The 20,849-nt window shown below is 46.2% G+C and overlaps 1 protein-coding gene across 2 annotated transcripts in view; it reads left to right on the top strand.

Moving 5' to 3' along the window:
• galns (galactosamine (N-acetyl)-6-sulfatase) overlaps positions 1 to 20,849 on the top strand; it is a 91,479-nt gene that overhangs the window by 55,815 nt on the left and 14,815 nt on the right. For both annotated transcript variants that reach the window (XM_070898351.1, XM_070898352.1), the window contains 2 exons: positions 3,551 to 3,654; positions 6,472 to 6,608. In XM_070898351.1, coding sequence (XP_070754452.1) covers positions 3,551 to 3,654; positions 6,472 to 6,608 — 241 coding nt within the window. The remainder of the gene's footprint in view (positions 1 to 3,550; positions 3,655 to 6,471; positions 6,609 to 20,849) is intronic.

Here is a 20,849-nt window from a genome sequence, read left to right as displayed (position 1 = left end):
CAGTGTTGTGGAATATTTTACAATACTCAACACAAGTCTGATATCGAGAGTTCAAACAGTCTTTATTCGTACACGTGGGGAGACCGCCTGCTCTCTGTCTGTAGCCAGGCTTCTCCAAATCGTTATAACAGATTACAGATATTTCTATACATATATGACACGTTGTATAATGTCTCCTCCAACCTTCTAAACATTCCATTTAGTCTTACAATATTGTTTGTCATTTCTGCTACAATCAGGTGTCCAGCTTATTTTAGATAACAGACAGTAGGTAGTTGTGGTTAGCATCAGATAGCAGTTAATCAGTCACTTTTCAGACAGTTGTGATCAGCACAGTTGGCCTAACTGTTGACCCCCATGGGTTGCCTTAAGCTATTAAATGAAATTGGCAGTTGAGATTAGCACATCTAACAATAACCCTTTTTGCTTTACTTGTTGTACTTCCCTGTTTTGCCACACAAGCTGTTACTGAATTCTGTTCACACAAGCTATTGCCCAAGCTAAACATGCCTATGGTTTCTTATTTCTCCGTCTTTCTTAGGAACATAAGAACATAAGAAATAGGAATAGAAGTAGGCCATATGGCCCCTCGAGTCTACTCCACCATTTAATACAATCATTGCTGATCTGATCATGGACTCAGGTCCACTTCCCCGCCCGCTCCCCATAACCCCTTATCCCCTTATCGTTTAAGAAACTGTCTATTTCTGTCTTAAATTTATTCAATGTCCCAGCTTCCACAGCTCTCTGAGGCACCGAATTCCAAAAATTTACAACCCTCTGACAGAAGAAATTTCTCCTCATCTCTGTTTTAAATAAGCGGCTCCTTATTCGAAGTTCATGCCCTCTAGTTCAAGTCTCCCTCATCAGTGGAAACATCCTCTCTGCATCCACCTTGTCAAGCCCCCTCATAATCTTATACGTTTCGATAAGATCACCTCTCATTCTTCTGAATTCCAATGAGTAGATGCCCAACCTACTCAACCTTTCCTCATAAGTCAACTCTCTCATCCCCGGAATCAACCTAGTGAACCTTCTCTGAGCTCCCCTTGCTAGTGAACCTTCTCTGTGCTCCCCTTTCACCCAGGAGCAGTCTGAGTGTCCGACTCCCACTGCCCCATATCTCCAAGTGCGGCAAGATTCGGGGGTGTAACAATGAAGCTTGTGATCTTGGGCCAAATCTCTGTTTCTTGACACGTGTTTCTTCAATCTCTCCGACAGAATTAACACTAAGAAACAAAGTTTGGTTTGAATCATAAACTATATAGTGTCAGCTGTGGCTCAGTAGGTAGCACTCTCGCCTCTGAGTCAGGAGGTTGTGGGTTCAAGTCCCACTCCAGAGACTTGAGCACAAAAATCTAAGCTGACACTCCAGTGCAGTGCTGAGGGAGTGCTGTATAGTCGGAGGTGCCATTTTTCAGATGCGACATCTGCCCTCTCAGGTGGACGTTAAAGATCCCATGGTACTATTTCGAAGAAGAGCAGGGGAGTTATCCCCGGTGTCCTGGACAATATTTATCCCTCAATCAACATAACAAAAACAGATTATCTGATCATTATCACATTGCTGTTTGTGGGAGCTTGCTGTGCGCACATTGGCTGCTGCGTTTCCCACATTACAACAGTGACTACACTCCAAAAGTACTTTATTGGCTGTAAAGCACTTTGAGACGTCCAGTGGTCGTGAAAGGCGCTATATAAATGCAAGTCTTTTATATTCCTTAGGAAGGTAAAATGGACAGTGCAACATGTATGCTAAGGTTCTCTGACATATAATGTACAGCCGTTCGGCCCAACGGGCCTAAGCTGGTGTTTCTGCTCCATTTGAGCCTCCTACTATCCATCTTCATCTCACCCTGTCATCATATCCTTGTATTCCTTTCACCCTCACGTACTTATCTAGCTTTCCCTTAAAAGCATCCACTCCCTGTGGTAGCGAGGTCCACATTCTCACCACTCTCTGGGTAAAGACGTTTCTCCTGAATTCCCTGTTGGATTTATTCGTGACTGTCTTGGCACAAGTTCTTTTTAAAAATTCGTTCACGGGGTGTGGTCATCGCTGGCAAGGCCAACATTTATTGCCCATTCCTAATTGCGCTCGAGAAGGTGGCAATGAGTCTTCTTGAACCGCTGCAGTCTGTCTTCTCTGTAGTGGTTTGGTACGACTGAGTGGCTTGCTAGGCCATTTCGGAGGGCAGTTAAGGGGCAACCACATTGCTGTGGGTCTGGAGTCACATTTAGACCAGGCCGGGTAAAGGCGGCAGATTTCCTCCCCTAAAGGGCATTAGTGAACCAGATGGGTTTTATGACAATCCGAGTTTCATGGCCACCATTGCTGATACAGTCGGTGATTGGAGCATGGGCAGATACAGCAGGAGCGGCGAGATCAGGGGCGAAGGAGCGGCGAGAAACTGTGGAGGGATGTGATCGGAGCCCAGGGGAGGCGAGAGTTCGGGGCCAGGGGCCCAGGGGCAGCACGGGCCAGCCCACACTGCGATACGTGTGCGCAGTAGGCCCGTGCAGCAGAGCAGGTCTCCAGTCGTCTTGGGTAATCCTTGCCACTGGACCAAGACCTAGCTCTGTCAAGCCCGTGTGGTGGCTGGTGTGCAACGGCCACCCCACGTTAAAAAAATCCACCCACAGGCATCTTCCACCCTTCAGGATGTAGTTCAGGACCTGGAATATTAGGTCCTTCATTGGAACACCTGTGAACTTATCCTTTTTTGGCGTGGAAGCAAGTCACCCTCGATACGAGGGACTGCCTATAATGATGATGATGACGCTGATACTAGCTTTTTATTCCAGATTTATTTAATTAACTGAATTTAAATTCTTCAGCTGCCGTGGTCGGATTTGAACTCATGTCTCCAGATCATTAATCCAGGGCTCTGGATTACTAGTAACATAAACACTATGCAACATACCCCGCACAAGTGGGAACATCTTCTCGACGTCTACCCTATCAAACCTTTTCCTAGTTTTACATACCTCTATCATGTCACCCATTTTCTAGAGCAAAGAGCCCGAGCCTGTTCCATATTTCCTGATAGGTAGAACTCTCAGTTCTGGTATCATTCTGCACCTTCTCTTATGCCTCTATATCCTTTTTATTATATGGAGGCGAGAGCTGCACAGTCCTCCAAGTGCGGTCTCAACACGTTCAGCATTACGTCTCTGCTTTTCAATTCTATCCCCCGAGAAGTGAACCCCAGTGCTTTTTTATGGTTTTATTAACCTGCATCACTACTTTTAGTGATTTGTGTCTGTGTACCCCAGAGCCCTCTGGTCCTCTACTCCATGTAGACACTTATACTGTGCAGGATGAAGGAGTTTACCCAGGGTATAGTGTGCGGGGTGAGAGAGTTTACCCAGGGTATAGTGTGCGGGATGAGGGAGTTTACCCAGGGTATAGTGTGCGGGGTGAGGGACTTTACCCAGGGTATAGTGTGCGGGGTGAGGGAGTTTACCCAGTCTATAGTGTGCGGGATACGGGATCCGATGTGTGAGCATTAGGAGTAATGAGATTATAATGGAGTTTGTGTTGCACTAGGAGGAAGTAACGGCCCGTTCCTGTGCGGAAAGGAGACCACATTTGAGGGAGGAATGCGGGAGCCTGCCATTGCCTGGTGGCCGGGACACATACCTGCCGGACAGGTGAGCACCTCTTCATCAGGTGGGGGGGGCACAGTAACCACGGTCGCTCCGACCCAGGGTCATGTCGAGGTCGCTCAGACCCAGGGTCGTGTCAAGGTCGCTCAGAAGGGTGACTTAATAGAGGTCTTTAAGATTATGAAACTGTGTGATAGGGTAGACGTAGAGAAAATGTTTTCACTTGAGCAATGACCAGAACTAGGGGCTATAAATATAAGATAGTCATTTACAAATTCATTTAAGGGGAAGCTACATAAGCACATGATAAGAACATAAGAAAAGGAGCAGGAGTAGGCCATATGGCCCCTCGAGCCTGCTCCGCCATTCAATAAGATCATGGCTGATCTGATCATGGACTCAGCTCCACTTCCCTGCTCGCACCCCATAACCCCTTATCCCCTTATTGTTTAAGAAACTGTCTTATTTCTGTCTTAAATTTATTCAATATTTCAGCTTCCGCAGCTCTCTGAGGCAGCGAATTCCACAGATTTACAACCCTCTGAGAGAAGAAATTTCTCCTCATCTCAGTTTTAAATGGGCGGCCCCTTATTCTAAGATCATTCCCTCTAGTTCTAGTCTCCCCCATCAGTGGAAACATCCTCTCTGCATCCACCTTGTCAAGCCCCCTCATAATCTTATACGTTTCGATAAGATCACCTCTCATTCTTCTGAATTCCAATGAGTAGAGGCCCAACCTCCTCAATCTTTCCTCATAAGTCAACCCCTCATCTCCAGAATCAATCAAGTGAACCTTCTCTGAACTGCCTCCAAAGCAAGTACAGGCAACTCTCGATTACCCGGGTCCCTTGGGGATTAGGCTATTCCAGGTAAACGATTTTTCCGTTCGAGTGAGTTTATATTTTAAAGTTAAAACTTTAATGAATAAATACAATCGTTAGGGCGAGTTTACATTTATGTTAAAGCTTTAATGAATCAATACAATCAGCTACAAACAGTAACAAAAGATGGACATTACCAGCATGCATGTACAGGTTCTGTGCCTGGAACCCGGTGCTGGCCCTGCGCCCATTCCCAACGGCAGCGGCGGCCGCGAGAGACAGCGGCTGCAGCAACGCGCACACACACTCCAGCAAAGCAAGGGCAGAGGGGAGTGATTTTTACGGTGAGAGAGAGAGAGAGTGTGTGAGAGAGAGAATGAGCAAATAAAATGAGCACAGTGTTTGGAAGGAGATCTTTCCAAATTATTTGGAGCTGTCTTTTCACTTGTTCGCAACAAAATTTAAAATCCCGTTACAACGGTTTCCCGTTGGATCCGTGTACGGATATTTGAGAGTTGCCTGTATATCCTTTCGTAAATATGGAAACCAAAACTGCACACAGTATTCCAGGTGTGGCCACGCCAATACCCTGTATAGCTGTAGCAAGACTTCCCTGCTTTTATACTCCATCCCCCTTGCAATAAAGGCCAAGATTCCATTGGCCTTCCTGATCACTTGCTGTACCTGCATACATGCAGGGGGCTTGACAAGGTGGATGCAGAGAGGATGTGTTTCATGCACATGATGGAGAAAAGAATAGAAGGTTATGGTGATAGGATGAGATGAAGAAGGGGCGGTCTGTGGGTGGGTGGGGAGGTTTGGTGAGGTTTTACATTGGGTTTTAATCCTTTTAAAGGTATGAGGTAGGAAGTTTAATGAAACAAACGCCGGCACTCCGGGAGCAACTGATGGCAGAGTATCTGCTCAGGACTTGTTCCTCCGCTTCACTCAATTGAATTTAACGGCCGGCTGTGTAAAGGAGGGAGGAGAGAGAGGGAGGAGAGAGGACTTTGAACCAAGCTCGAGCTGGAGAAAAGCGCCTCAGCTACTGGCTGTAGATAAAAATCAACAACGAGCCAGGAGCAAATTATAATTTAAATGGAGAAAAATTGCAAAGTGCTGCAGTACAGAGGGACCTGGGGGTCCTTTTGCATGAAATACAAAAAGTTAGTGTGCAGGTACAGCAAGTGATCAGGAAGGCAAATGGAATGTTGGTCTTTATTGGAATGTTGGTCTTTATTGCAATGGGGATGGAGTATAAAAGCAGAGAAGTCCTGCTACAACTGTACAGGGTATTGGTGAGGCCACACCTGGAGTACTGCGTACAGTTTTGGTCTCAGTATTTAAGGAAGGATATACTTGTATTGGAGGCAGTTCAGAGAAGGTTCACTAGGTTGATTCCGGAGATGAGGGGGTTGACTTATGAGGAAAGGTTGAGTAGGTTGGGTCTATACTCATTGGAATTCAGAAGAATGAGAGGTGATCTTATCGAAACATATAAGATAATGAGTGGGCTCGACAAGGAGGATGCAGAGAGGATATTTCCACTCATAGGGGAAACTAAAACTAGGGGGCATAGTCTCAGAATAAGGGACCGCCCATTTAAAACTGAGGTGAGGAGGAATTTCTTCTCTCAGAGGGTTGTAAATCTGTGGAATTCTCTGCCCCAGAGAGCTGTGGAGGCTGGGTCATTGAATATATTTAAGGCAGAGATAGCCAGATGTTTGAGCGATAAGGGAATAAAGGGTTATGGGGAGCGGGGAGGGAAGTGGAGCTGAGTCCATGATCAGATCAGCCACGATCTTATTAAATGCTGGAGCAGGCTCGTGGGGCCAAATGGCCGACTCCTGCTCCTATTTCTTATGTTCTTATGTTCACGGACCTCAATCTCCCTCTTGCGCACCAACACACACCTACACATAAAGTGACCCACTCATGTATACACGTGCACACATGCACACACACACCTACATGCACGCATACACACACCCATGACAGTCAGGGTGTTGGGCCTGAGGTTTGGTTTGGTTTGTGGTTACAGGTCAGTCACCAACTGGGCACCGCCATGGATTTGTTCACCACCAGCCTGATCCTGGCTGGGCTTCAGCCGCCAACAGACCGACAATTGGACGGGATCGACCTTTCACCTGTGATCTTCCAGAATGCAATTATCAGCAGGTACTCGTGGGGCCAGGCTCGGGGGGAGAGCGAGACATTCACCTTCCTAAAAATGATAGGTGCTCATCGAGGGGAAAGATATTAGAACCTGAAAACGGAAAGAACATTTTTCACTGCAGGAACTCAGCTCAGATACAGCACGGGTTAGATACAGAGTAAAACTCCCTCTAAACTGTCCCATCAAACACTCCCAGGGCAGGCACAGCACGGGTTAGATACAGAGTAAAGCTCCCTCTACACTGTCCCATCAAACATTCCCAGGGCAGGTACAGCACGGGGTTAGGTACAGCACGGGGTTAGATACAGAGTAAAGCTCCCTCTACACTGTCCCATCAAACACTCCCAGGCCAGGTACAGCACGGGGTTAGATACAGAGTAAAGCTCCCTCTACACTGTCCCATCAAACACTCCCAGGGCAGGTACAGCACGGGTTAGATACAGAGTAAAGCTCCCTCTACACTGTCCCATCAAACACTCCCAGGGCAGGTACAGCATGGGTTAGATACAGAGTAAAGCTTCCTGCACATTTGGAGAACAGTGATTGTAGTATCGTAAGATTTAGTATCATAAGATTTAGATTAGGTATGGAAAAGGACAGGGAGCCAACAAAAATACTTAATTGGTGGAAGGCCAATTTCAGTGGGATGAGAGCGGATCTGACCCGGGTAAATTATAATCAAAGATTGGCAGGCAAAACTGCAGTGGAACAATGGGCTGCCTTTAAAGAGGAAATAGTTTGGGTATAGTCGAGGTACATTCCCATGAGGGGGAAAGATAGGGCAACTAAAGTCAGAGCGCCCTGGATGATGAAAGAGATGGGGAGTAAGATGAAGCAGAAAAAGAGCGCGTATGACAGGTGTCAGGTCAGAATACATCTGAGAATCAGGCTAAATGTAGAAAGGTCAGAGGAGAAGTGTAAAAGAAAATAAGAGGGGCAAAGAGAGGGTATGAGAGTAAAACATAGAAACATAGAAAATAGGTGCAGGAGTAGGCCATTCGGCCCTTCGAGCCTGCACCGCCATTCAATGAGTTCATGGCTGAACATGCAACTTCAGTACCCCATTCCTGCTTTCTCGCCATACCCCTTGATCCCCCTAGTGTTAAATGTGGATTCTTTTCCCTCAATCTGGTTCAGCGAATTCAGAGAGTCAAATACCGTTACTGCTTATAACAAAGCAGGCTTTATTATCGGCCGGGACTTTATCAGACAGAAGGAATGCTCTCTTGATAGAGCGCACCCACTTCCTACGGACAAAGTGAAGTTACATTGTAAAGGCACAACAGTTATACATTTTCGGTACAAGATAACAAGATATAATTAGAGTGACATCCTAGTTCAGCCTATCCCCTTTGATCCCTCCTTCCCTTTGTCCACTCATTAGCCGATACCTGGCCTTCCTTGCCCAATTAAACACAGGTAAGTGGTTACAGCAACTGTTTTTCACAAAGAACTTTCTCACAATTGCACAAAGAACTTTCTCACACTTCTAAATGTTACAATTTTACTGGCGTGACTAGTAACTAAGACTGTGAGAAAGTCTGTTAATGGTACTGATGTTGTAATATTTGCAGTCTGACACTCTTTTAGTTATTTTCCATTATCCCTTTGTTCACTTCACTGTCTCTATTGCTTATACATTTTCCCACATTCTCAACTTCAATGTCTTTATACATTTTCAAACATTCACATTCCCCCCTTTTATCATTCCATGATAACCCTGGTGACTATTCCAGGAGTATCGCATTCAGCCGTTCGCACTCTCTTTCCTGATCCTCCTTGTCGAGTAGATCTTTAGTTTGCTGGATCATAACCCGGGAGTCCGTGACCACAAGAGGGTTTGCTAACCTTGCCATCATTACTTTACAACAAAGGTTAAAGCAACCAACAATCAAGCAACAGGTAATTATTACTACGATGAGAATAATTGCCCCATGCATTAGATAGGATCTCCAAGATCCACCTAATAGCCAATCAAACCAGCTAGATCCTCCTGCTGGTGTGGATAACTTCTTCACCTCCCTTCTTATGTGATCAGCGAGATTGGTTATGTTTTCTTAACTATCGGGAATGTAAGTGCAACATTCAGATCCTATCAGGGCACACGTTCCCCCTTTGGAATGTATAGGTATATATGAACACACCCAGCATCTAGGAAAGTTCCCATTTTGCGCATAAATATAAGACATTTACAAAAAGCTGTTTACATGGAGCTCTCGCCTCTGTCTCCCCTCCCATGCACCACACCTGTCGTATATCAACACTATTATACAGACTGTGGCACAGTTTCATCTTATTACTCGGGAACCAAATAAATGTTTCTTGTAGCGTCTCTATGGACAAGGATAAATAGTCCGAATATTTTGCTGATTAAAAGAGTTCGGTTTTCTCGTCTCTCTTCTCAGGTCACCGCCGGTGTAGCTGGTTGTCTATCACTACGGGTAGAAGTTCAAACTGGTCTTCTTGGGATCCACTCTTTTAATCAGGACGCCGCTAGAGATGGCCTTGTTCAGCTATGGGGAAGAGGAAGTCTGGAACAGAAACAGGAGTTAGAATAACCAGTAAAATAGGTTCGTTAGAGGGTGGTGAGCTTGCAGTGGTGCAAGTGAACCCAGGCACTTTTCCCCTCAACCTTAGCTGCAGTGGGGGTAGTAAGTAACACCTGAAAAGGCCCCTCCCATCGTGGCTCTAATCCCTTCCGAATCCATTTCTTAATCAGGACATACTTCCCTGGTGCCACGAGGGACGATTCGGGTAAAACTGGGAGGTCGAGGTGAGCCTCTCGAACCTGGTTGTGAGCTATTCGCAGAGCCTGAGTCAGAGAAAGAACATAGGTGGTCATCAGTCGAGCTGGGATACCATATCTAGGAACAATTTCCCTCATTAACACCTTAACAACAGTTTGAGCCTTATTGTCCAGGGTAGGGTAGGCTTCAATCCATCTGCTAAACACATCTACTATTACTAACACATATTTGTAACACTGAACTCTTTGCAACTCAATGTAGTCCAACTGCAAGGTCTCAAAGGGACCTTCGGGTCGGGGCATCTTGCCCCAATCACAGGGGACTCCCTTCCCTGGATTATGCTGCTGGCAAACCAGGCAACGACTACTGATGTTCTGGGCCAACGCCTGGAGTCTAGGGCGCCACCAAGTAGCCAAAAGCGTGTCACTTGTTGTCCTTGCTCCACAATGAGTAGCAAAAATGCATACATTCAATAACCCATAGAGCCAACTCGTCAGACATGCAAGTCTGTTCCGCGGGAGTGGCCCAGGGTTTAGAAACATTGTCATAAGTACATCCATAATTTTTCCACAACAGTTTATCTTTTTCAGGAGCGTCCTCCTGTACTTTAATGACATCTTGGATGGTTGGCATTGGTTTTTCCGAGGCTAACTTATCCTTTGCAGGACTTTTAGTCTGACTCATCTTTCTGGGGACTACCATTTGTTGTCCATGAGAGGCCTGTTTGGCCTCTTTGTCAGCACAGTGGTTCCCTATATCAACCGGGGATTTTCCGGTGGTGTGGGCGGTACATTTAACAATGGCAATGCACTTGGGGAGCATGAGGGCTTGCAACAAGTCAGATACTAGTTGCCTATGGGATATCTCATTCCCCTGTGGGAATAGTTCAGCTTGTTAGGCAGAATAGGCAGTTTCAAAGGCGGCAGATTCCAAGACTTGATTCTCCTGGTTTACTATGGCGTATCCTGAAATTCGTGCACTTTCTGGATCAATAGAAGAGCTTCCGTCAACATACATAATACAGTCTGGGTCCTCCATTGGTACATCAACTAAATCTTCCCTGACCGATGTGGCCTCTTGAATTAAAGATAAACAGTCATGACTGGGTTCTTCCTCATCTTGGGGTGGCTTAGTAAGAAAACAGGCCGGATTAATGGCAGTAGTGGCAAAAGGTCAGTTTAGGATTATTTAGTAGGTAGATCTCATATCTGCTTTGCCTGGCCATGGTAAGATGTTGAGTCTGCAGTTGACCCAGGAGGGCAGCTACAGAGTGAGAGGTGTATACAACAATATCCTGCTGGAGGGTAAGTTTGGCAGCAGATTGAAGGCTATTGTAGATGGCGGTTAATATTTGAGTACGTACAGGGTGCCCCAAGGCAACGGGGTCTATTTTGGAAGAGTAGTAGGCAACAGGCCCATACTTATCCCCGTGTTTCTGAGTTAAGACAGCGGTAGCACAATCTTTCAGGATTGTACAATACAGTTGAAAGGGCCGGTCATAGAGGGGCCGGCTCAAAGCCGGAGCTTGCAGCAGGGCTGTCTTTAGTTCCTTAAAGGCTTGGACGTCTGCGGTAATTATTTTAAAGCTGCCTTCCTTGTTTGTATACGGTGTGAGGTGCTTAGTCATCAGGGCGACATTAGGGATCCAGGATCTGCAGTAATTGATCATCCCCAACCACTGTCGCATTTGTTTAGCCGTGCTAGGGACTGGAAACTGGCAAATCGGTTCGTCATCCGGGGAGGTTCTCTGTACAATCAAGCTACGTAGTCAATACGAATAATCAGGGGACGGTTGGCCAAAGGGGTTGTTCTGGGAGAAGTTAGTGTAAGATCCCCATCCTCTCCCCCCCCTTGCCCCCCTCCTCTTCCTCTTTCGTGCCGACGGGAAGGACATCCTCTACTCCAATGTCCTTCTTGCCTACAATTAAAGCATCCATCTCGTCTTCCCCAGCCCTGACCTCTTCCCATACCAGGTCGGGGACAATAGGGCGGGCCGTAATTAGCAGGGCCCGGGCCATTTGGGTGTTTGGTATAACCGTATCCCTGTTTATCCACCCAACCCTGCACGCAAAACTGCGGTTCCATCTGGTATCCCCTTGGGTCGGGTTTTGGTCCTTCCACCCGAGGCGGCTCTTCCTTTCTAGTCACGTATTCAGTCTTGACCCGGGTTGGGGGCGCACCTCCCCACTCTCCTTTCTTTTCCTGCCAGTAATATTTAACCGCTCTTTCCATCTGGGCTTTACTTTTATCTGCCCAATTCATATTATTTGTCCGGACAGCGTGAGCAACCGAATAGGGCAGGCACTGAAGTGGGATAGCGCAGAATTGAGGTGAATCCTCTCCCGCCCTGAAGGCATTATCTCCTGATTGACCTCCGTATATTTCAATGAATCTTTCCATGAATTCGTCGGCAGTTTCGTCTCGTTTGGGTTTAGTTTCTAATACTGCTGCCATACTGATGGGCTTCTGAAGGGTCATGCCGAGGGCATTAAAGACAGCGTTTAGGCGGTCCTGGGCATTGTTAGGGTGAGCAGCCACCAATGCATCATGGGTTGCACGTCCTAGGTGAGTTAGAAATCGGGCATGCTCAGTTGGGCTCAGGGTCTGCTGTACCAGGGCCCACAGGTCCCTTGATTCTGCATTATAAACTGCAATCTTGGAAGACATTTCTGGGTCGGAGGGTGGTTCGGAGCTGTCTGACTGCGCAGCACCTCCGCATCCCGATCGGCGGGAGTGTTTGTTTTGCCTTTCACGACTGGTAGTCTGACTCATCTTTTATCCATGCATGTCGAGGTCACTCCGTGAAATCAGAGGTCAGGGTTAAGTTGGGTTTGTGGATCTCTTTCAGCTTATTTATCTTAGCCTTTTAACTCTTCAATTTGTTTTATTTGAGTATCTATTTCTTTATTGTATCAGGCAAGTATTATTACATAAGCTAGTTCTGTTTTTATTTTTATTCTGACTATCACACCATTTCCTCTGTTAGGTGAGTCTTTTTTCTATTAAGAAATCCAAATTAATAATGTTTACTATAAAACGGCTGTCAATGGAAAGGGTTAACTCCTTTACAGGTTTGTAAGAAGACCTGATGTCATAGAAACATAGAAACATAGAAAATAGGTGCAGGAGTAGGCCATTCGGCCCTTCTAGCCTGCACCGCCATTCAATGAGTTCATGGCTGAACATTCAACTTCAGTACCCCATTCCTGCTTTCTCGCCATACCCCTTGATCCCCCTAGCAGTAAGGACCTCATCTAACTCCTTTTTGAATATATTTAGTGAATTGGCCTCAACAACTTTCTGTGGTAGAGAATTCCACAGGTTCACCACTCTCTGGGTGAAGAAGTTCCTCCGCATCTCGGTCCTAAATGGCTTACCCCTTATCCTTAGACTGTGACCCCTGGTTCTGGACTTCCCCAACATTGGGAACATTCTTCCTGCATCTAACCTGTCTAACCCCGTCAGAATTTTATATGTTTCTATGAGGTCCCCTCTCATTCTTCTGAACTCCAGTGAATACAAGCCCAGTTGATCCAGTCTTTCTTGATAGGTCAGTCCCGCCATCCCGGGAATCAGTCTGGTGAACCTTCGCTGCACTCCCTCAATAGCAAGAATGTCCTTCCTCAGGTTAGGAGACCAAAACTGTACACAATACTCCAGGTGTGGCCTCACCAATGCCCTGTACAACTGTAGCAACACCTCCCTGCCCCTGTACTCAAATCCCCTTGCTATGAAGGCCAACATGCCATTTGCTTTCTTAACCGCCTGCTGCACCTGCATGCCAACCTTCAATGACTGATGTATCATGACACCCAGGTCTCTTTGCACCTCCCCTTTTCCTAATCTGTCACCATTCAGATAATAGTCTGTCTCTCTGTTTTTACCACCAAAGTGGATAACCTCACATTTATCCACATTATACTTCATCTGCCATGCATTTGCCCACTCACCTAACCTATCCAAGTCGCTCTGCAGCCTCACAGCATCCTCCTCGCAGCTCACACTGCCACCCAACTTAGTGTCATCCGCAAACTTGGAGATACTACACTCAATCCCCTCATCTAAATCATTAATGTACAGTGTAAACAGCTGGGGCCCCAGCACAGAACCCTGCGGTACCCCACTAGTCACTGCCTGCCATTCTGAAAAGTACCCATTTACTCCTACTCTTTGCTTCCTGTCTGACAACCAGTTCTCAATCCATGTCAGTACACTACCCCCAATCCCATGTGCTCTAACTTTGCACATCAATCTCTTGTGTGGGACCTTGTCGAACGCCTTCTGAAAGTCCAAATATACCACATCAACTGGTTCTCCCTTATCCACTCTACTGGAAACATCCTCAAAAAATTCCAGAAGATTTGTCAAGCATGATTTCCCTTTCACAAATCCATGCTGACTTGGACCTATCATGTCACCTCTTTCCAAATGCACTGCTATGACATCCTTAATAATTGATTCCATCATTTTACCCACTACCGATGTCAGGCTGACCGGTCTATAATTCCCTGTTTTCTCTCTCCCTCCTTTTTTAAAAAGTGGGGTTACATTGGCTACCCTCCACTCCATAGGAACTGATCCAGAGTCAATGGAATGTTGGAAAATGACTGTCAACGCATCCACTATTTCCAAGGCCACCTCCTTAAGTACTCTGGGATGCAGTCCATCAGGCCCTGGGGATTTATCGGCCTTCAATCCCATCAATTTCCCCAACACAATTTCCCGGCTAATAAGGATTTCCCTCAGTTCCTCCTCCTTACTAGACCCCCCGACCCCTTTTATAACCGGAAGGTTGTTCGTGTCCTCCTTCGTGAATACCGAACCAAAGTACTTGTTCAATTGGTCCGCCATTTCTTTGTTCCCCGTTATGACTTCCCCTGATTCTGACTGCAGGGGACCTACGTTTGTCTTTACTAACCTTTTTCTCTTTACATATCTATAGAAACTTTTGCAATCCGTCTTAATGTTCCCTGCAAGCTTCTTCTCATACTCCATTTTCCCTGCCCTAATCAAACCCTTTGTCCTCCTCTGCTGAGTTCTAAATTTCTCCCAGTCCCCAGGTTCGCTGCTATTTCTGGCCAATTTGTATGCCACTTCCTTGGCTTTAATACTATCCCTGATTTCCCTTGATAGCCACGGTTGAGCCACCTTCCCTTTTTTATTTCTATGCCAGACAGGAATGTACAATTGTTGTAGTTCATCCATGCGGTCTCTAAATGTCTGCCATTGCCACAGTCAACCCCTTAAGTATCATTCGCCAATCCATCTCAGCCAATTCACACCTCATACCTTCAAAGTTAGCCTTCTTTAAGTTCTGGACCATGGTCTCTGAATTAACTGTTTCATTCTCCATCCTAATGCAGAATTCCACCATATTATGGTCACTCTTCCCCAAGGGGCCTCGCACAACGAGATTGCTAATTAATCCTTTCTCATTACATAACACCCAGTCTAAGATGGCCTCCCCCCTAGTTGGTTCCTCGACATATTGGTCTAAAAAACCATCCCTTATGCACTCCAGAAAATCCTCCTCCACCGTATTGCTTCCAGTTTGGTTAGCCCAATCTATGTGCATATTAAAGTCACCCATTATAACTGCTGCACCTTTATTGCACGCACCCCTAATTTCCTGTTTGATGCCCTCCCCAACATCACTACTACTGTTTGGAGGTCTGTACACAACTCCCACTAACGTTTTTTGCCCTTTGGTGTTCTGCAGCTCTACCCATATAGATTCCACATCATCCAAGCTAATGTCCTTCCTAACTATTGCCTTAATCTCCTCCTTAACCAGCAATGCTACCCCACCTCCTTTTCCTTTTATTCTATCCTTCCTGAATGTTGAATACCCCTGGATGTTGAGTTCCCAGCCCTGCTCATCCTGGAGCCACGTCTCCGTAATCCCAATCACATCATATTTGTTAACATCTATTTGCACAGTTAATTCATCCACCTTATTGCGGATACTCCTTGCATTAAGACACAAAGCCTTTAGGCTTGTTTTTTTAACACCCTCTGTCCTTTTAGAATTTTGCTGTACAATGGCCCTTTTTGTTCTTTGCCTTGGGTTTCTCTGCCCTCCACTTTTCCTCATCTCCTTTCTGTCTTTTGTTTTTGCCTCCTTTTTGTTTCCCTCTATCTCCCTGCATTGGTTCCCATCCCCCTGCCATATTAGTTTAACTCCTCCCCAACAGCACTAGCAAACACTCCCCCGAGGACATTGGTTCCGATTCTGCCCAGGTGCAGACCGTCCGGATTGTACTGGTCCCACCTCCCCCAGAACCGGTTCCAATGCCCCAGGAATTTGAATCCCTCCCTGCTGCACCATTGCTCAAGCCACGTATTCATCTGAGCTATCCTGCGATTCCTACTCTGACTAGCACGTGGCACTGGTAGCAATCCCGAGATTACTACTTTTGAGGTCCTACTTTTTAATTTAGCTCCTAGCTCCTTAAATTCATTTCGTAGGAACTCATCCCTTTTTTTACCTATGTCATTGGTACCAACGTGCACCACGACAACTGGCTGTTCTCCCTCCCTTTTTAGAATGTCCTCCACCCGCTCCGAGACATCCTTGACCCTTGCACCAGGGAGGCAACATACCATCCTGGAGTCTCGGTTGCGGCCGCAGAAACGCCTATCTATTCCCCTTACAATTGAATCCCCTATCACTATCGCTCTTCCACTCTTTTTCCTGCCCTCCTGTGCAACAGAGCCAGCCACGGTGCCATGAACTTGGCTGCTGCTGCCCTCCCCTGATGAGTCATCCCCCTCAACAGTACTCAAAGCGGTGTATCTGTTTTGCAGGGGGATGACCACAGGGGACCCCTGCACTACCTTCCTTGCACTACTCTTCCTGCTGGTCTTCCATTCCCTCGCTGGCTGTGGACCCTTCTCCTGCAGTAAGACCAACTCGCTACACGTGATACTCACGTCATTCTCAGCATCGTGGATGCTCCAGAGTGAATCCACCTTCAGCTCCAACTCCGCAACGCGGACCGTCAGTAGCCGGAGGTGGACACACTTCCCGCACATGTAGTCGTCAGGGACACTGGTGTTGTCCCCGTGTTCCCACATGGTACAGGAGGAGCATATCACGTGACCGAGCTGTCCTGCCATGACTTAACCCTTAGATACACTTAAATTGCCGACAACAATGTTAAAAGTTACTGACTAATAAAGAAAAAGAAAAACTACTCACCAATCAGCAGCCAATCACTTACCACGTTGGCTGTGACGTCACCTTTTGATTTCCTTCTACTTCTTTTTTGCCTTCTCTCCCAGCTGGAGCTGCACCGGTACGCCTCTCTGGACTCTCCCCGGACTGCTGAGCCTTTTATAGGCCGCTGTCTCTCTGGACTCCCGCCTCTCTCGACTCCCCGGACTGCTGAGCCTTTTATAGGCCGCTGCCTCTCTGGACTCCCGCCTCTCTCGACGCTCCCCGGACTGCTGAGCCTTTTACAGGCCGCTGCCTCTCTGGACTCCCGCCTCTCTCGACGCTCCCCGGACTGCTGAGCCTTTTACAGGCCGCTGCCTCTCTGGACTCCCGCCTCTCTCGACGCTCCCCGGACTGCTGAGCCTTTTACAGGCCGCTGCCTCTCTGGACTCCCGCCTCTCTCGACGCTCCCCGGACTGCTGAGCCTTTTATCGGCCGCTGCCTCTCTGGACTCCCGCCTCTCTCGACGCTCCCCGGACTGCTGAGCCTTTTACAGGCCGCTGCCTCTCTGGACTCCCGCCTCTCTCGACGCTCCCCGGACTGCTGAGCCTTTTACAGGCCGCTGCCTCTCTGGACTCCCGCCTTCACGTAACCATCTGAAAAATAAAGTCTTTGTGCCTTCAAAACTTGCTTAGAAATTAGGAATCCGTTAAACAGCAGAAATCATTAGTAAAGCCGTCATAATAAAAGTCTCCTCATCAGGAAAGGCAGCATTTGATTAAACTCCAATTTTTTTTAACTTCTAATTCAAGTACTTGCCAAAGATATATATATTTTTTTAATTGATTTAAAACGAGACCACACATTTTTAATAACTATTTGTTTACTGAAATTCAATTTCGTCATCAGCCTCGGTCAATGCAAGGCCAACCATTTGACTACGTAGTCTATCGATACCTTTCTCAGAGGTCCCAGTGGAACTCTTAGTACGTTTCTCGTGCGCGCACTCTTTCTTTAAGACGTCTATAGTTTTAACATGTCCTCCTTCCATTAATGAGAGCTCTAATTTAGTGGAGTTTTCCTGCCAACTCGACAGAAGTGATGCATCTTTTCAAACTGCAGTGGAATTTTCTCATAATTTAAAATCTCAGAACATTTTTTTTTTCCTTTCAGCACCTATTTAGTATGTTACGTCTTTTTTTTTTTAAGATCTCCTTTCTTCAAATTAGGTTTTGTATTTTACACAGAGGGCTCGGGTCTCGGTAAATTTGTTAATTTAAAATCTCAGACAATTGAAGACACTTTTTCTTTCAATATTCGTTCAATTTGTTTTTTTTCAAGGTTGCGTCTTTTTTTTCCCGTCTTTTCCATAACTAGAGGGAAGTCTGGCAGGTAGGCTGAGGGCTGCTTTTCGTTATCTCAATTGTTCCAGCCTCAAGGTCGTTTTATACTGTCTCTTCTAAACTGCAGATTTAATATAATAATTTTTTTTGAATCCACCTCAGTATTTTGCAGTGTCTTCTCTGAATATCTCAAAATCCCAATTCAAACTTTGTAATTTCAATCTTTATTTAAAACTTTTTTGAGCTTAGAAGCTTTTTTTTTTAAGGCATTCTTTATCTCATTCCGAGACTAAATTTATGTCTTTCAACCCAATGTAATCAATCATTGCATGTTTTCTTTCGACAAATAAGTGAGCGTGTCAAATAAATTCTTTTTTTTTTAACCACCGGGACCATGTATTTTTTAATCTTTTACTCAACAAACCTATCCTTTGTGCATTTCCTAGCTCCGTAACTTATCATCCGAATATATGTAATTCAATAAGGTTCACACTCTTAAAACTTCCCACATACAGGACAACACTACGAAGGGTTAAAAAACTTTCACTCTGTTTGAAAAAGTGGGTGGAGCTAAAACAAACCACAACTCCCCGGTTTCCCAAACAGGCTTTCTTATCCACAGTCAAAATCACACTAGCACTTCTCATTTAAAACAGACGTTCACAAAGCTTTCATATCCACAGTCAAAATCACACAAGCACTTCTCATTTAAAACAGACGTTCACAAAAGTCTCTCTTCTTTCCTATTAATTGTTTTGGCCGGCTCTATTTTTGGATCCATGATTGATCATCTCCTAATTTGTTCAAGGCTACAGATAACAGTCTAAATAGGAAATTCGTAGTTTTATCTAAATCTAGCCCTACCTTCCGCGTTGCCGCACGGATCGCGTCGCCCCGCGATTTGATCTAGCCCTATCTAGCCCTACCTTCCGTGTCGCCGCACGGATCGCGTCGCCCCGCGATTTGATCTCGCCCTACCTTCCGTGTCGCCGCACGGATCGCGTCGCCCCGCGATTTGATCTAGCCCTATCGAGCCCTACCTTCCGTGTCGCCGCACGGATCGCATCGCCCCGCGATTTGATCTAGCCCTACCTTCCGTGTCGCCGCATGGATCGCGTCGCCCCGCGATTTGATCTAGCCCTACCTTCCGTGTCGCCGCACGGATCGCGTCGCCCCGCGATTTGATCTAGCCCTATCTAGCCCTACCTTCCGTGTCGCCGCATGGATCGCGTCGCCCCGCGATTTGATCTAGCCCTACCTTCCCTTTTCTAAGTTTAAAAGGTATTCGCCAGATTGTCCTGGATCTCGTTCAGAACGGTACCTGAGAACCAGCGAGTGGCCAAATTTTCCTCAGACTTTTGAAACTGAAGGAAACTGCAGTGGTATTTAAAGTATACTCACTCCAGTGGCCACTTTCCTCTCGTCCAAGGCTAGTCTGGCTCTTAATTCGCAGGTTTTCAGCAGTCGTCTGTTGAGATCCCACTTCTGACACCAAATGTTAAATGTGGATTCTTTTTCCAAGGCTACCTCCTTAAGTACTCTGGGATTGAGTCCATCAGGCCCTGCCTTCAATCCCATCAATTTCCCCAAAACAATTTCCCGACGAATAAGGATTTCCCTATGTTGGCCTTTATAGCAAGGGGATTTGAGTACAGGGGCAGGGAGGTGTTACTACAGTTGTACAGGGCCTTGGTGAGGCCACACCTGGAGTATTGTGTACAGTTTTGGTCTCCTAACTTGAGGAAGGACATTCTTGTTATTGAGGGAGTGCAGCGAAGGTTCACCAGACTGATTCCCGGGATGGCAGGACTGACATATCAAGAAAGACTGGATCGACTGGGCTTGTATTCACTGGAGTTCAGAAGAATGAGAGGGGATCTCATAGAAATGTTTAAAATTCTGACGGGTTTAGACAGGTTAGATGTAGGAAGAATGTTCCCAATGTTGGGGAAGTCCAGAACCAGGGGTCACAGTCTAAGGATAAGGGGTAAGCTATTTAGGACTGAGATGAGGAGAAACTTCTTCACCCAGAGAGTGGTGAACCTGTGGAATTCTCTACCACAGAAAGTTGTTGAGGCCAATTCACTAAATATATTCAAAAAGGAGTTAGATATAGTCCTTATTACTCGGGGGATCAAGGGGCATGGCGAGAAAGCAGGAATGGGGTACTGAAGTTGCATGTTCAGCCATGAACTCATTGAATGGTGGTGCAGGCTCGAAGGGCTGAATGGCCTACTCCTGCACCTATTTTCTATGTTTCTAACATGCCATTTGCTTTCTTAGCCTGTACCTGCATGCCAACCTTCAATGACTGATGTACCATGACACCCAGGTCTCGTTGCACCTCCCCTTTTCCTCATCTGTCACCGTTCAAATAATAGCCTGTCTTTCTGTTTTTACCACCAAAGTGGATAACCTCACATTTAGCCACATTATACTTCATCTGCCATGCATTTGCCCACTCACCTAACCTATCCAAGTCACTCTGCAGCCTCATAGCATCCTCCTTGCAGCTCACACTGCCACCCAACTTAGTGTCATCCGCAAATTTGGAGGTACTACATTTAATCTCCTCGTCTAAATCATTTGAGTAGAATGGCAGCCAACATAAAATGTAATCCAAAAGTCTTCGATAGGAATATAAATATTAAACGGGTAATAAGAGGAGGTGGGGGGCTGATTAGGGACTGAAAAGGAGACCTATGCATGGAGACAGAGGGTATGGCTGAGGTACTAAATGAGTACTTTGCATCTGTCTTCACTGAGGAAGAGGATGCTGCCATAGGCATATTAAAGGAGAAAGTAGAGGAGATACTGGATGGGATCAAAATGGATAAAGAGGAGGTATTAGAAGGGCTGGCTGTACTTAAAGTAGATAAGTCACCAGGACCAGATGCGATGCATACGAGGACGCTGAAGGAAGTGAAGGAAGAAATCGCGGAGTTACTGGCCATAACCTTCCAATCCTCCTTAGATACGGGGGTTGTGCCAGACGAC

Source organism: Pristiophorus japonicus, chromosome 13 (assembly GCF_044704955.1).
Source record: "Pristiophorus japonicus isolate sPriJap1 chromosome 13, sPriJap1.hap1, whole genome shotgun sequence".
Classification (NCBI taxonomy): Eukaryota; Metazoa; Chordata; class Chondrichthyes; family Pristiophoridae; genus Pristiophorus; species Pristiophorus japonicus.
This window is presented reverse-complemented; position numbering and strand designations above follow the sequence as displayed.